Below are 15,539 nucleotides of genomic sequence, written 5' to 3'. Positions count from 1 at the left end.
TCAAATTCACAAAGTCATTACAGGTCAAAGCCATAATTTCAGCTTCATGGGTCTGATCTCAGAATCTCTGAGTTTTTAACACTATACTCTGTTTCCCACTGCTGAAGAATTCAAATGTTAAAAAGTATTTATTTTGGGCCCTGGCTGGGTAGCTCAGTTAGTTAGAACATCATCTCTATACACCAAGGTTGGGGGTTTGATCTCCAGTCAGTGCACGTACAAGAAACAACCAATAGAATAACAAGTCCATGTCTCTTTATCGCTCCCTCTTCCTCTTTCTATCTAAAAAAAAAAAAAAAAATCAGCCCTAGCTAGTTTGGCTCAGTGGATAGAGCGTTGGCTTGCGACTGAAGGGTCCCAGGTTCTATTCCCATCAAGGGCACATGCTCAGGTTGTGGGCTCAATCCCCAGTAGGGGGCGTGCAGGAGGCAGCCAATCAATGATTCTTTCTCATCACTGAGGTTTCTCTCTCTCTCTCCCTCTCACTTCTTCTCTGAAATCAATAAAAATACATTTTAAAAATCAATAAAAAGTATTTATTTTTATAGAGGTTTAATCTGCTCCTTGCTTATTCCGCCGTGATTGATCATAGCTGCTTATTCAGAATAGTTCCTCTGTCTTCTTCTCAGCCCCTCAGATACTGAAAGAATCTCTCTTGTCCTCATCCTTTCTTCTCTTTTCCAGATTAAAGAGACCCAGTACTAGAATAATTTCTCATATAACAGGATTTCCAGCAACCTGGCCATCACCCTTTAATCTTGACACATTCTGGTTTGATTGGGTCCCTCTTGAAAAGGGATTCTCTTCACTGGACCTAATACTACACACCTGTGTTTTCTGATTAGCACAGGAGCCAATGGATGATTACATTCCAGAAATTACAAACCATGGCATTTCCTAATTAGTGACCACTTATTATGTGCCAGACTCCATGGTGGCTACTTTGCATACACCAAAACTTCTCAAAGTTTCTGCTGAAGTACCCAGAAGACAGGGAAAGTGAATGTGTATTCCCAAGGAACCGGCGGCATAGACCAGGCAGCAGCTGTCTGTATCTTGAAAGTTCTTTACCACTTTGAGCTTTCAAAAGGGCAACCAATTTTTCTTTCTAACTCAATAATAGATCTCTGTTTGGCTTAATATAAAAATAAGTTGTGAATGACTTGCCATGGAGTAAAATAAAAACCCTGGGAACATGCCTTGTATTTATGCCATGGCCTCCTATACTCCCAAGCATACTGCCAAATACTCCTAGGAATTTGCCAACCTAATCCAAGAAGTGTAACCATACATTATCTTTAGTACTTACAACAACCAGTCAAAAGAAGCATACTTGGGGACAGCTCAAGAAACACTGGCTCAGATGTAACTTGCCCAGGCTCTCAAAGATAGTAAGCCGAACCTGGCTTTGAATCTAAACCTGTGAAGTCCTTTCCCCTACACTTTGGGTTACTTTTGGAGAGTGGATATGAATGCCTATCTCAGAAATTACACATGTGAGTCTCCTGGATAGCAGTTGCAGATTCCACTCCAGAACACTTTTGAGCCAGCCTGATTCACAGATACAAGCATCCTTCTCTGTGAGCTCAGCCCAAGTTGATGTGTGGTGCTGCTGGCTATTGGACATCTTGGCTTAGTTAGTTTTCATAGCCCTGGGCACAGCCACAGCAGCTACCCTTGCTGACCAAGGGAGCCCTGGAACTGATTGGACCCAGTTGCTGGTAATCAGCTGTCCTGTGGATCAGACAACAGAACAGGTGCAGGGCAATGCTATAGGCTGGTCCTTCTCATGGCTCACAAGGCTAGCGGCACCAAGCCCAGTGGGCCCCTCGCCTCCCTGCATCCCTTGACAGTACACCAGCTGCACTGGCTTCACCAGGCCATTGGTCTGCACCTCTAGTACTGTGCAGGGAGGCACCATTTTGGTCCCTGCTTAATGTCTGAGGGTGCTGAAGGGCACATCACTAACAAAAGCTTCTTAATAAGGGAACAGGGTCAAATAGTGGATTAGCATTAGTTCTTTGAAGTCGAACTTCCTGGGTTCAGACTTCACTTCACTCTTGTAGATGCTGACCCTTGGGGAAGTTATATACCCTTTTTAATCTTCAGCTCTTTCATCTAGATAGTAACTAAGCATCTAGGGTTCTGGTGAGAACCAAATAATATAATGTGCATATATCAGCTGGCACATAGCAAGTGCACAGTAAATGTTAGCCCTTAGTAACGTGTAATTAACAAATCACTTGCCTTTCCCAGGTGGTGTCATGTGAAAAGGAGAACTACATTTAGGCCCATGTGATTTTGCATGTGATGTTACAGAGAAGCACTAGAGGAGAAAGCTGTTCTGTTGTTGCCTTGAGTCTAAGCTTGGGAAAATCTTTCTCTTCTCAGGCCTCAGTTTCCGTCTGCAAAATGAGGGCTCACTGAAGTCCTTCTGCAGCTCATATTTCAGGCCCTCAGTTTTCAGTAACTAATAAGCCATTGGGAATGAGATTTGGGGAATTCACGTTAGATATACATGCTGCTCAGTGCTAAGAGTTTCCTGATCTCGCAGCTTCTCTCCTGAGCGTACTGCATGGGTGGTGGGGGCTAGGGAGGGCCTATGCTTGAGGCATATGAGGCATAAGAACATTCAATTCAAGAACAGACATTCTGGGGACAAAAGTGTGCATTTTAAATTAGAATTCCAACAGAGAGATGGAAAATAGAAATGGCTTTATTCTTATGATCATAAAGTTAAGTGTCACAGAGTTGTGACTAATTCACAGGCAATATTAGCTCCAGAGCTGAGCTTTCAGGAAGTGGATACGCATATATGCTATATTTAATGTCTTCTTTCTTCCCTGGCTGGCCAGAGCCTCAGGTGAGCCTTGTTCATGGGCAGGTAGGGAATTTCCTTGAGGTGTTGACTGCTGCTGCAGCTTAATAGTCCGTTTACTCCATGAAAAGAGGTGGAGGAGCCAAGACAAAGGGTGCATGATGGGACAGAAATTGAGTTCAGAAGAATTTAAGGCTTTATGGCCAAATTCAGACTCTGAAACTCTAGGCTCTGGTTGTCGCTGGGATTTGTGTTGGGCACTTTTTCTGTCAGGGAATCTGGCCAACTTGTTTCCTTTCTGTCATCTGAAGTATCACAGGCATCTCCACATTGGGTAAGCGAGCCATCAAATGCTCATCTGGCCAATGAGAAGGGGAGGGACTGAAGATCTATGTGGAGCCAGTGAAACATCACACACTAGGCTTCTTGGTTAACATATTTTGTTTCTCATTAATCTTTGCAGCATCCTATGAGATAGGTGTTGCAGTCCCCACTTCACAATTAAGAAAATAAGGTCCAGAGAGATTAAGGAGCTTGCCAAAGTTTAGGCAGATAAGAAATGACAAACCCGGTATTTGGACAGAGATTCATCTGATTGTAGAATATTTGTTTTTTTTCTAGAAAACCACACTTCTAGATCAGCATCGTATTCTTAGCCAAGAGTCGGGATATATTTAACTTTCAGTTAGTTCCCTACAGCTCTTCAGTCATTGCTTGTTTTCCAGCTCCATAATCTCCCTTGGTCTATTTTAGAAGGTCATTTTAGAGAATATTAAATTCAATTAGAATAAATTGAACATGTATCATGTGACACTATGCCAGGCCCTAACAGGCTAAAGTTAAGTTTCTAATATTCAAATGCAAAGGGAGAATATAAATTAATTAATATTATACAAAGCATGAAAAAAATGCCCAAGGTGAAATATTATATTTTACAATGCAAATTATTAAAGCAGGAACTCCCACTCTAAAGCTCAAGATAGCCATGACTAATTAATTACAGACCTCCTTCTCTGATAGCCTGAATGAAACCTCCAAATTCTTCTGGTCTTCCTCAGGAAGCGATTACCAATTAATTTGGAACCTCTTTGTCATTTCTGTGTTATAAGGAAGCAATTCATTTGGCTTGAAGAAACAATAAAACTTGCTAGTAAGAGGTTGTGTTTTAACTTGGGCTTGGGAAGCAAGCAGTATTTTAGTGAGTAGTGAATACTCATCGGAGGGGAACAATTTGAGCAAATTGATGAAGGCCAGGAGGGTGGAAGAAATTTAGGAATGATGAGTAATCTGGTGTGTGTGTGTGTGTGTGTGTGTATGTGTGTATGTGTGTGTGTGTATGTGTGTATGTGTGTGTGTGTATGTGTGTATGTGTGTGTATGTGTGTGTGTGTGTGTGTGTGTGTTGGTGGTGGTGGTGGATGGGAATTAGTCCTTGAAAAAAAGGACTAGAAAGTTGGGTTGGATTAGAGCATAGAGGGATGTGGATGAAAAAGGGGCCACATGCTAACATGACAAGCTTAGGGAAGGCCTGCATGGAGGTCTTGCAAACTCAAAGACCTAAAGTAACCACAAAGGATGGTCTGAAATTAAAACCGTAACTAAAAGCAATTATGGTGGGTAATCACATCCTAGTCCAGTATCTTCCCTAACTAAGGTCAATCTTTACCTTAAGGAAGCCTATTGTCTTTTTGCATCTAAGATAACATACCTGTGAAATGTCAGGGGAACTTGTAACTTCCCTTTTTCCTGATCACTCAGGGCACAACCAAATGCGCCTGGGGCACCAGGACTGAGACCACAAATTCCTTCGTTGTTACTGTTATGTTAATTGTTGACTGTTAACTATCCTGTACCCACCTAAGTAAAAGAAGTATGAGTCTATCATTTTACTTTTTATCCAATCCCAGAGGTTTCCCCCCACCCCTGTTTTGCTTTCTCCCACCTCCCTAATCTATCACCAGTGGATTTCATGTAAGCCACTTACATCTCCTCCTTTGGTTATAATGTATAAAACAGGGTGAAAAACTGCTTTTCTTTGGAGCATTATCCCAATACATTGAGATTCAGCTTCCCGGCCATTGTTGACAGGTTTGAATTTTTTTTTTTTTATGTTAACAGGGCCTTGAAAAATCATCTTAAGATAGCTGTAGTTTCTATCATTGCCAGGTGGCGCCATGTTCAGGTATGCCTTAGGGTAGCACTTCTGGCAGTAGAGTGCAGAAAGGGTGAGAGGGGTAGAGGGAGACCACTTTAGACTGGACTGACAGGGAAGATTCACTGTCTAGGACAGTGATGGTGAACCTTTTGAGCTCGGCGTGTCAGCATTTTGAAAAACCTTAACTTAACTCTGGTGCCGTGTCACATATAGACATTTTTTGATATTTGCAACCATAGTAAAACAAAGATTTATATTTTTGATATTTATTTTATATATTTAAATGCCATTTAACAAAGAAAAATCAACCAAAAAAATGAGTTCGTGTGTCACAGGTTCGCCATCACTGGTCTAGGAGCTATATGAGCTGAAATGTGAACAACCTAAAGGAATCATCCATAGAAGGATCCAGGGAATGGAAGGCCCTACAGTGTTTTTATACTTAAAGTCCCTCTGGGGTGGAAAGGGTCGATGTAGCTGAAACCTTGCCAGGGAAAGGAAGGTGATGCAGATAAGGTTGAAGAAATAAGAGGGATGCAGTTATTCTAAGCTACTCAAGAGTTGTAAGCAGGGAGATGCCTTCATTGTGCTACATTTTGAAAAGATCACTTTGGCCACTACTTGAAGAATAGTTTAGAAAGCAATTTGGAAGCCATCTTCATAGTCTAGGCTAGAGCTGATGGTGGCTTGACCTAGCGTGGTAGCCAAGGAGATGAAGAGAGGCATACAAAGTCACAGGGATATAAAGTACAGCATAGGGAATGTAATTAGTAATAACTCTGTATGGTGCCAGGTGGGTATCCGAAAGACACTTTGTAGAGGATTGTCTCACCACTAGGCTGTACATCTGAAATGAATACAAAATAATGTGGAATGCAAACTGTAATTAAAAAATAAAAGTTTAAAAAGAAATAAAAAAATTCAGGTTATATGCTGGAAGTAGAAGTGATTGGAGTTGATTCAAGATTAAATATGAGGAGTGGTAAGGAATCAAGAGTGATTTATAAGTTTTGGGTTGAGAAACTGGGTTGTTTAAAAGAAAGATAAGGAAAAGAAAGCATGGGGAGGGATAAGGACCATCTCTATAGTTTGCCTTTTTTCTAGGAAGGATTGAACACTTAATAGAGTGAGAGAAGTACCATGTCACCCTCCTTTACAATTGGACTTTATGGTTTACTCAGAGATCAATAGGCACTGCATTAAAAGGTATAGCAAGAAATGTTCAGAAAAGAAGAATGAGTTTATTCCATTCTCATACAATGCTAGGGGAAGGTACAAGGTTTTAGTATTTCTGAAGAGCTATTTGGCAAACTGTATCAAGAGCCATAAAAATATTCACACTCCATTAGCTAAGAAATTCCAATTCTAGGAATAGATCCTAAGGCAATGCTCAGAGAAAAACATAACAGCTCTGAACATATGTTAATGTCAACATTGCTTCTATTATGATAACAAATGGAAACATCCTAAATGTCTGACAATAGATGATTGCTCAAAAACCATTGATGCATATAATGTTATATTAAATAACCATTACAAAATAAGGTTTTGGTAGCATAATTAATGACTTGAGGAAAATACAAACGTAAAGTACAAGACGATAAAACAAGCATTCTTTAAACAAGCACATAAGCGGTAATAGGGAGAAAATGCATCATTTCAGCAGCTGGTGTTAAAGTTCTCTGGGTTAAACATTTGTAAACATTTGGAAATTATGCCTTGATAAATTGCTTGCATGGCTGTAAGGTACACTGTCCCCTTCCCCCAACCCCCAGAGTATATTCAAGTAATGCTTTCTAAAGAGGTGCATCCTATTCATTGTAGGTGTTTTGCTTTACTGAGCAAAACACAGAAAATATGCAAGTCTATGGGCAGAACAGTGTTGTTTTGTGTAAGTGAGAGATGGCAGGAAGGAAGTCAGGGTGCCATGTGGGAAAAGCGGGAGAAAGGCTAGAGAAAAAGGACATCTGGAGGTGCAGGTGGGGCAGCACAGTGAGGGCGTTCTGGTGAGGTGTTTAAGTGGTATCTTCAGATTGTTCGCTGCGGGCTTTTTGTTGTATATCCTCTCTTCCATGTCCCTTATGATATCTTCAGTAAATTGACAAATTTTCACTAATTAGAGTGGACATCTGTTTGTTTATGTCTATCCAGAGCCTGTTTCATCTACTGCTAACGACACCTTAGTTTTCCTCTGGGGAACCACCCAACCCTCCCTCCCAGTCCATGTGATCTGGATGTTATTGATCCACTCCACACCACGCCACCGAATTAATGGGGGGGGGGGGAAGGGGCGAGGTGGGGGGGCACGTGACCCAGACCAGGCTAATCGGAGCATATCACATGCTTTCCTCCCAAGAACACGGATTCAAGGATGGACATGGGACCCTATAGACTGGAACTGGGGATTCCTCCTGGGGACTCCCCAAGAGTGGAATGTCTCCTTTCTCTCTCTCTCACTCCCTCCTGCCCCTTTTCTCTCTCACACTCTTTTCCTCCCTCCTTCTACCCCCCTTTCTCTCTCGGGTTTTGAAGGGAAAGTGTGAGCTTAGCCAGAATTGTGAGGAAAACAACCTAAAGCTTGGGGGTTAATGGGGGGGATGAGGACACATTTGTAATACCTTAACTAATAAAAGAAAGAAAGAAAGAAAACAACCTAAAGCTTTGGTTGCCCCTCTTGCCACACAGAGGAGAGTCTGCCTATGAATATCACCAACCTGGAGGAAGACCGAGCCCACTGAAACTGGGCTACTGCTGTGCCAGAGGCTAGAGTTATTGCTGTACCGGTTTTTGGAGTTTGCAGGTATGTGTTCTTAAAAATGTTAAAACGTGTTTCAGATTTACAAAAATGTGTAGAATTGGTGTAATGGAAACCTGAATACTCATCATCCAACTTTAGAGCTAAAACATGACCCTCATGGTTAAAGTATACTTTTTTTACTTCTTCCTGATTATAACCCTGTTCTTCCCTCCTGAACTTGGAGTTCATGTCTTCCAATCCCCTTTCCCTTTATATATGTATTCCTCAGCTATATTTTTATGCACCCTTAAACAATGAAATATACAAACGGTATTATAGTATAGACAGTCTTTTGTAATTTGATTTGTTTCATTCAACATATTTGTGAAAATTGTCTATGTCCCAATGTATGGTTTTAGTTCACTCATTTTCTCTGCTGTATAGTATTCCATTGTATGGCTACACCACAGTTTATCCCTTCTCCTTCAGAGGGGAATTTTAACTTGTTACCCTGAAATTGTCTATAATCCAATAAATTAATTTATTTGCATAAGCCAGTTTTAACTGAGTTTTCTGTTACTTGAAAGGGTTCTGACAAATAAACAAAAAGCTTTTATGTGATGTATTGCAAGCTCAAAAAAGGGGGGGAAGAGGAACAGTTGATGCCTTGGTTACAATTATGAGTCTTGTAAAAAGAATTGGAATGAAATATACTTAAATGCTTCATGGTGACACTGAATAGTCTTTTAAAATTTGTTTTAAACTTTTCCACAATATGTATTGGTACAATTAGAAAATAAAGCTATTATTACAAATGAAGATTAGAAGACAGTCACTGCAAAGTGACTTGTTCAGGGTAAAAAAATGGCACAACTTCGTTAGCAAAATACAAGGAAGAAAGTTTACAACATGCACTCCATAGCAAACATGAGAATACCATTTAGGTATTCCTCCAAAGAGCCCTTTTCCATTGTGTCATTGACTCCCATGGGCATAGAAGCCCTTATTTATCAGAAAGGTCTGGGCCTTGGAAATGAGGTGCACTTTGCTCAAGGGTCATTCTTTTTGCCTGGTCATGTGTTCCATTGGAATCAGTAGAGGAGACAACCCATTGGAGTGGCAAACTGGTGTACCTGGTTTTTCTTCCTCCCTCAGAGCTCCCCCCTTAGAAATGGATAGCTTCTGAGCCCCCCACTGGAACACAAGCCTATGAGTCACCCCACTTAATAGTGCTAAAGCAAGGAAAAAATAACATCAAAATACTATCGGTCTTTACATAGGGTGCCTTAGAAGATGGTGCTGGAATGGAAAAGGCAATGAGAAATCGTTTTCCAAATTAGGTCTAAGGCAGTCCAGATTTAGAATCTGCTAGCACGAAAGGGCCTTAAGAGTGATCTAATCCCACCCCCTCACTTTACAGATTTGGGACGTGACTCAAAGAGAATCGAGGTGATTTTCCCAAGGTCAGACACCTAGTTCATGGTAAGGCTTGGATTTGGCTATATGTGACCTTTTGTTCCATTATTTTAGCTGAAGAACAGTGGTGAAGCTATTGCTTTTGCTATCAGCTGTGCTAAAATCCCAAGAATTCACTTTAAATGAGTTGTCTTCCCTTTTTTTCCCCTTTTTCGTTTTATTTATTTATTTATTGTGTGTGTGTGTGTGTGTGTGTATGGCAGAATAACTTCATACACCGCATACACATACTATGTATATATGTCTCTGTTTGTAACAAGAATAGCAGTTGCCAATCTGGACCTGCGACATGAGTGGATGGGGAAGAAGGTGGATGGTAAGAACACCAACAGTGATTTTTAGGTCAAGAATGAGTTACAGTCCATGGACTGATAATTTAGCAAGTTCAACATAAAACTTCCTAAAGCAAAACTACAATTATGAATATAAAAATAAAAAAGTAGACTCTAGAAATTTCAGGTTGTAGGAGTTTTTTTCTCTGATAGGTGGCAAAATATTAAGCAAACATCACAGAAATGGAGAGAAATATTGCTAACTGACGATGGAAGATATTTACATGGGAGAATCCATACTTAGCTCATCTCCTAAAATTGCTGGGTTCTTGGGCAAGAGGGACATCAACACTCAAAGTGATAACTTGGAGTCCTGGGAAGTGCTCAATGGTCTGATCAGTTTTGTGTCATTATTAAGGTGGAAAGCAAGATGTAAGCATTTCTGTTAAAAGTTTAACCATTTTTCCTTGGCTCATGTGGCTCGAGTTGTTTGGGCATCATCCCATACACCAAAAGGCTGCCAGTTCAATTCCCGGTCAGGGCACATACCCAGGTTTCAGGTTCCATCCGTGGTCAGGGTGCCTGCGGGAGACAAACTGATGGATGTTTCTCTTTCTCCTCCCTCACTTCCTTTCTCTCTAAAATCAATAAAAACATAAAATAATATATATATTTTTAAAAGTTTAACCAGTTTTTTTTTTGCCAAAGTTAAAAGCGCATCAAACACGCTAGAGGTAGTTTAACCATTTTTTAAAACAAAAATGTGTTTGGAATTTTCCCTAAGATGACCAGACTTCCAAATTAACTAGCCATCCCATTGCTTTTCCCGATCCTTTTAGGTAGAAGTCAAAGTCATACTAACAGCTGAAAAAGAGGGCAGCTTTAGATGTGATTGCCACTAGATTTAGAAAAATGGATCTGTATAGATAGGAATTCCTTAATGAGCAAATGCACTCACCGCCCTACACCATTTTCTCAGAAGCATAAATGTTCATTTATCCATTTAGGCAAAATTTTCAATGAGTCACCGAGAACATAAACTAGGGAGAGGCAATGGCTAGGATTGTAAAGCAGAAGGAAGAGCAAATATTTAAACTATAAAATGAAGATGGGTTTATTTCAGAAGTACATTCAGAAAGAACAGGAGGATGATCCAACAGCATCACACAGAGTACCAATGGGCCCACTGAAGGGGATAAGTCAGCAGTGATCTGAGATAAAGGACACAATCAGGGGAAAGAATGGGTGATTTAGGAATTCATTCTTAAAAGTATTTCTGTGATACTAAAAGGCAAATCCATACTTTTTAAAAAGATGTTCATTGCTTATTAATAGCTCTGAGCTCAGCCTCTGTTCAACAATTTAGAATTTATTGAGCATCTACCAAATTCTAATGTGTTTCCTCTTTTGTGATAACTCTGAGAGATTAGAAGTGACTGCCCATGGTATTTGGCTAAAGCGCTTTCTAAGGCTGGGTATAAGCTCAGCCTTGGGATCTGCTTGGATCAGCTAGTGATGCCTGCCACTGATGTAGAAATGGGATGTAGAAATGGGAATGTAGCATGAGCGCAGGAATTGTGATATTGTTGTGCTAATTCCCACTGAATACCAAAGATGCAAGAGATCATCAGCCAAGAAGCCCTTCTGATCTGTCTGTCACCAGAAGTAAAAAAGATGATTTGGACACAGTCCCTACCTTTAGGGAGCTCACATTTTAGTGAGAAACTTCAGGCACATATACAAATAATTCTAATAGAGTGTGCTTTTTGCTCTGTGGGGACTATCTTCAAAATGCCATAAAAAATGTAGAGCTGGAAGCATTATTTTGTCTGGGAGAATTGAGAGGGACTTCATGTAGTGATGTACATTTGATCTGGGTCTTGGAGGATAAATAGAAGTTCACCAAATAGAAAAATAAGAAGGAGATCATTCTTTTTTATTAATATATTTTATCAATGTTAGAGAGGAAGGGAGAAGGAGAGAGAGCTAGAAACATCAGTGAGAGAGAATCATTGATCAGCTGCCTCCAGCACACCCCCTACGGGGGGTCGAGCCCACAACTTGGGCATATGTCCTTCATGGAAATAGAACCTGGGACTCTTCAGTCCACAGTCCGGACACTCTATCTACTGAGCCAAACCAGTTAGGCCAGGAGATCACTCTTAATACTGGCAACAGCATGTATAAGACACAGATACATGGAAAAACCCAGATTATGAAGGACCACGTAATGTTTCATTATTACATTTAGAACTTTTTTTTTAAGCAATAGGGATCCTTTGAAAGTATTTGACCAGTTTTTCTTTTGAAAGTTTGTCTAAGCAATGTGCAGGATATGCTGACACTAGGAGAGAAATCCCATAAAATAAGAAAAGCAAGTCACCTAAAATATTATATGCTTTATGCAAAGGATACACAAATGATGTGTTATACACATAAAAAATTATCTGATATAGCCAGATCAATGTCAAAGAATAGGCTTATGAATAATGAGATAAAAACGAATATGGATTAAATACTTACTATGTGTTAGAAATTGTGAAAAAAAGTTTTTTGTGCATGAATTTATTCAGAAAACATTCACTGGGTAGCTACCAAGTACCTGGCCCTGTACTAGGCACTGAACACAATGAAGAAAGTCGCAGCTTTCATGGAATGTATATCTAGAGAAAAGAGACAGATAGAAAATGAATGGGTGCATAATTTGTCAAAGAATGACATGGGCTCTGAAGAAATGTGAAGCAGTACAAGGAGGTTATAGTGGGGTGCAATTTCAGCTTGTAGTAGGGAAAACAAATCTCTTCAATGAGGTGGAGATAAGAAAAACTATGCAGATATTCAGGAGAAGATCATTTGAGACAGAAGACATGGTAAGTGGAAGGCTTTGAAACAGAAGTGTGCTTGGTGTCTTAGAGAATCAGCAGGCTAGTGAGGCTGGCCCAGGAAGGAGAGTTAAGGTCTCAGAAATGGCAGGGGGCTGGGCTAATGGGGCCTTGTAGACCATGATAAGGACATGCATGATCTCATTTACTGCTCAAAATCATCCTATCAGTTGTCCTATTATTATTTACATTTACAGAAGAGAAAATTGTCAGAGAAGTACTTGTCCCAGAACACATGGCTAGAACATGATTGATCTAATTTAGAATCCAGGTTACATCGACTCCAGAGCCTATAATTAAAATCACTGCTTCCCACTGATATCCTTTTTTTTACCTACACGAAGCCATCCTCCATATCAACTGCTTTATCACTTGTTTCATGTTTGCCCCTCCTTCATTACTCATCTCCTGAGTCAACGTCTTGCTGAAGAGTCCCTGATCACTCCAGCCAGTTGTGTTCCCCTTGTCCTTTGAAGTCTCAAAGTATTGAGCAATGACCAGTTTCAAATGCTTGTCATTTATTGTACTAGTAAGGTCTAGTTTGGTTAGCCATTTGTAGAAATCTCTTCAATGTTCTATCCCAAATTACCAGCAATTATAACTTCCTGGGAGACAGGAAACATTTTTCAGCAAATATGGCATAAGAAAAAAAATTGGACTTTGTAATCAGGAGATCTGAACTTTGAATCTGATCTGTATTATCCATAACCATGCCTCTACATACATCACTTAATTTCTCAGAACCTCATTCTTCTCATCTGAAGTGCTGCCGTGGGGGTGGGGGGGTAGATGTGGTCACTTAAGAAACCTATTATCTCCTCTGCCAAACTGTCTTAACGACCCCCCCCCCATAAAGTTTTCTCTAGCTAATTGATCAGTACCCCATTCAGTTGCTCATGACCAAATCCAGGAAACATTCCTGACAATTACCTCTCCCCCATGTCTACATCTAATGAGTATCAAAGTTTCGATTCTACCTCCTCAATGTTGTTTCAAAACCAGCTATTTCTTTCTACCACACTCTGCTACCATTTTTAAGACACTGTCATAGTTCATGTGGAATATTCTAAGAGTCTACTAACTGGTCATCCTCTCTCACCCCCCTCTGCAAAGGGGAGTGGGTCATTGATCTTCCAAACCTAGTGATTTCTGGTTGATTCAATTTTTAAAAAATATATTTTATTGATTTTTTACAGAGAGGAAGGGAGAGGGATAGAGAGTCAGAAACATCGATGAGAGAGAAACATCAATCAGCTGCCTCCTGCACACCTCCTACTGGGGATATGCCCGCACCCAAGGTACATGCCCTTGACCGGAATCGAACGTGGGACCTTTCAGTCCGCAGGCTGACACTCTATCCACTGAGCCAAACTGGTTAGGGCGGGTTGATTCAATTTTTAAAATATTTTCCAAACCTTACTTAACCTAATACATGTGCTCTTTCATCTCACACCATTCTTTCCCTCACTGTTATAGACCAAATATCTCCCCAGCCCCAAATTGTTGAAACCTAATCCCCAGCATGATGGTATTTAGAGGTGGGGCCTTTGGGAGATACATAAGACATGAGCCTCAGGATGAGATTAGTGTCCTTATAAAAGAGACCCCAGAGAGCTATTTCCTCCATGGGAGGACACGGCAAGAAAATGATTGTGTGTGAACCTGGAAGGAGGGCCTCTCCATATACCGAATCTGCCAGCAGCTTGATCGTGGACTTCACAGCCTCCAGAACTAAGAAATAAATAAGCCACCCAGTCTATGGTACCTTGTTTTAGCAGCCTGAATAGACTAAGACAAAGATGAAATGAGATAACTCTTTATGTTCCAGACACACCAGCTTTCTTCTTGCTTCTTGAACATCTCAGGACGTTCGCACATGCTGTCCCATCCTACCTGTCTTCTTCTGAATATCTCTCACTTATCCTTTAGGACCCAGCTGAAATCATCTTCCTCAGAGAAACTTCTGCTATTACAAACCAGCCCAGGATCTTTTATATTCTGCTTCCATTGCACCTGAACCTTCCTTCCTGACACTTAACCATATACGGAGTCAAAAAATCATGGGTACAATTATATGATGATGTCTACCTTCCCCACTAGGCTGTATACTTAATGGGGACAGACCTTTGTATGACTTATTCATTAGCTATTATAGCGCCAGCTATTAGCAAAGGCTCTGGCATATATAACAGGCTCCTATACGGTAGTTATTCTCAACCAATGAAACCCAATGCACCCTTATTATAATAAATATTTTGTAAAACACCATTTCTATAAATGGAATTCATAGATAACACAATCTGCCTACATTCACAGTTACAAAGAATTCAATTATAATGTAAGTGTGATGTAAAGCATAATTAAAAGGAAATTAAATAATAATAAAATGATATGTATTTCAGTATGTACTTGCTTGAGCACAAGAGCACTGGAAGATACTGCATAAGAGTCAGGTACTTACATCTATACATAGAATCTTCAGGAACTTGACACAGGCGGATACAGGTGTCAGTCTCAAATGCCAGGAGTGATGGTCTCTTCCATGAGGGGAATTTAAAAAAAAATGGTGAACACCTGTTAGCAAAGGTATTTTTTTAAAAAAAACAAAACAAAACAAAACAAAAACAACTACAACCTACTCTTAATTCACATGGAAATTACATTCCTAAAAATTTTAGTGTATTTTATTTATTTATTTTTCTTGAATTTATTGGGGTGATACCAGTTAACAAAATTATACAGATTTTAGGTGCACAATTCCACAATACTGTATTGTGTGTTCACCAGCCCAAGTCAAGTCTCCTCCTGTCTAATTTCAATGTATTTTAAAGCCTTGAAAGTGAAAAGAGTTTGTGTACATGCACAATGAAGTCAGATATTAGGCTTTTATACATATGTGTGTACATATGTGTATACACACACACACACACACAATAACCACACAGGTCACTTTCTCACTTACATGCATAATGGCTGGGACATTAGAAAGTCATGTGGGGTCTGAACAGTTTTCCATTAGCCAGGACTGTCCCACACATTTCAGGATAGTTAGCATCCCTGACCCTTGTCTAATAAATGCCAGTATTGCTCGCTCAAATTATTGCAACAACGAAAAATGTTCCCATAATTTCTAAAATATATTACCCTGGGGGCAGGACTGCCCTTATTGAGAACTATAGATATAAAGTATGATTTCTATA

At 40.0% G+C, this 15,539-nt stretch overlaps 1 protein-coding gene across 1 annotated transcript in view; it reads right to left on the bottom strand.

The window, feature by feature from the left end:
• The window catches only part of BDNF (brain derived neurotrophic factor), a 128,940-nt gene that overhangs the window by 97,274 nt on the left and 16,127 nt on the right, over nt 1-15,539 (bottom strand). Inside the window, exon 2 of the mRNA XM_070426622.1 lies at nt 14,801-14,876. Coding sequence (XP_070282723.1) covers nt 14,801-14,876 — 76 coding nt within the window. The remainder of the gene's footprint in view (nt 1-14,800; nt 14,877-15,539) is intronic.

This window comes from Myotis yumanensis, unplaced genomic scaffold, assembly GCF_028538775.1.
Source record: "Myotis yumanensis isolate MYYU_CA2020_CCGP unplaced genomic scaffold, mMyoYum1.0.hap1 SCAF_10, whole genome shotgun sequence".
Taxonomy (NCBI): Eukaryota; Metazoa; Chordata; class Mammalia; order Chiroptera; family Vespertilionidae; genus Myotis; species Myotis yumanensis.
This window is presented reverse-complemented; position numbering and strand designations above follow the sequence as displayed.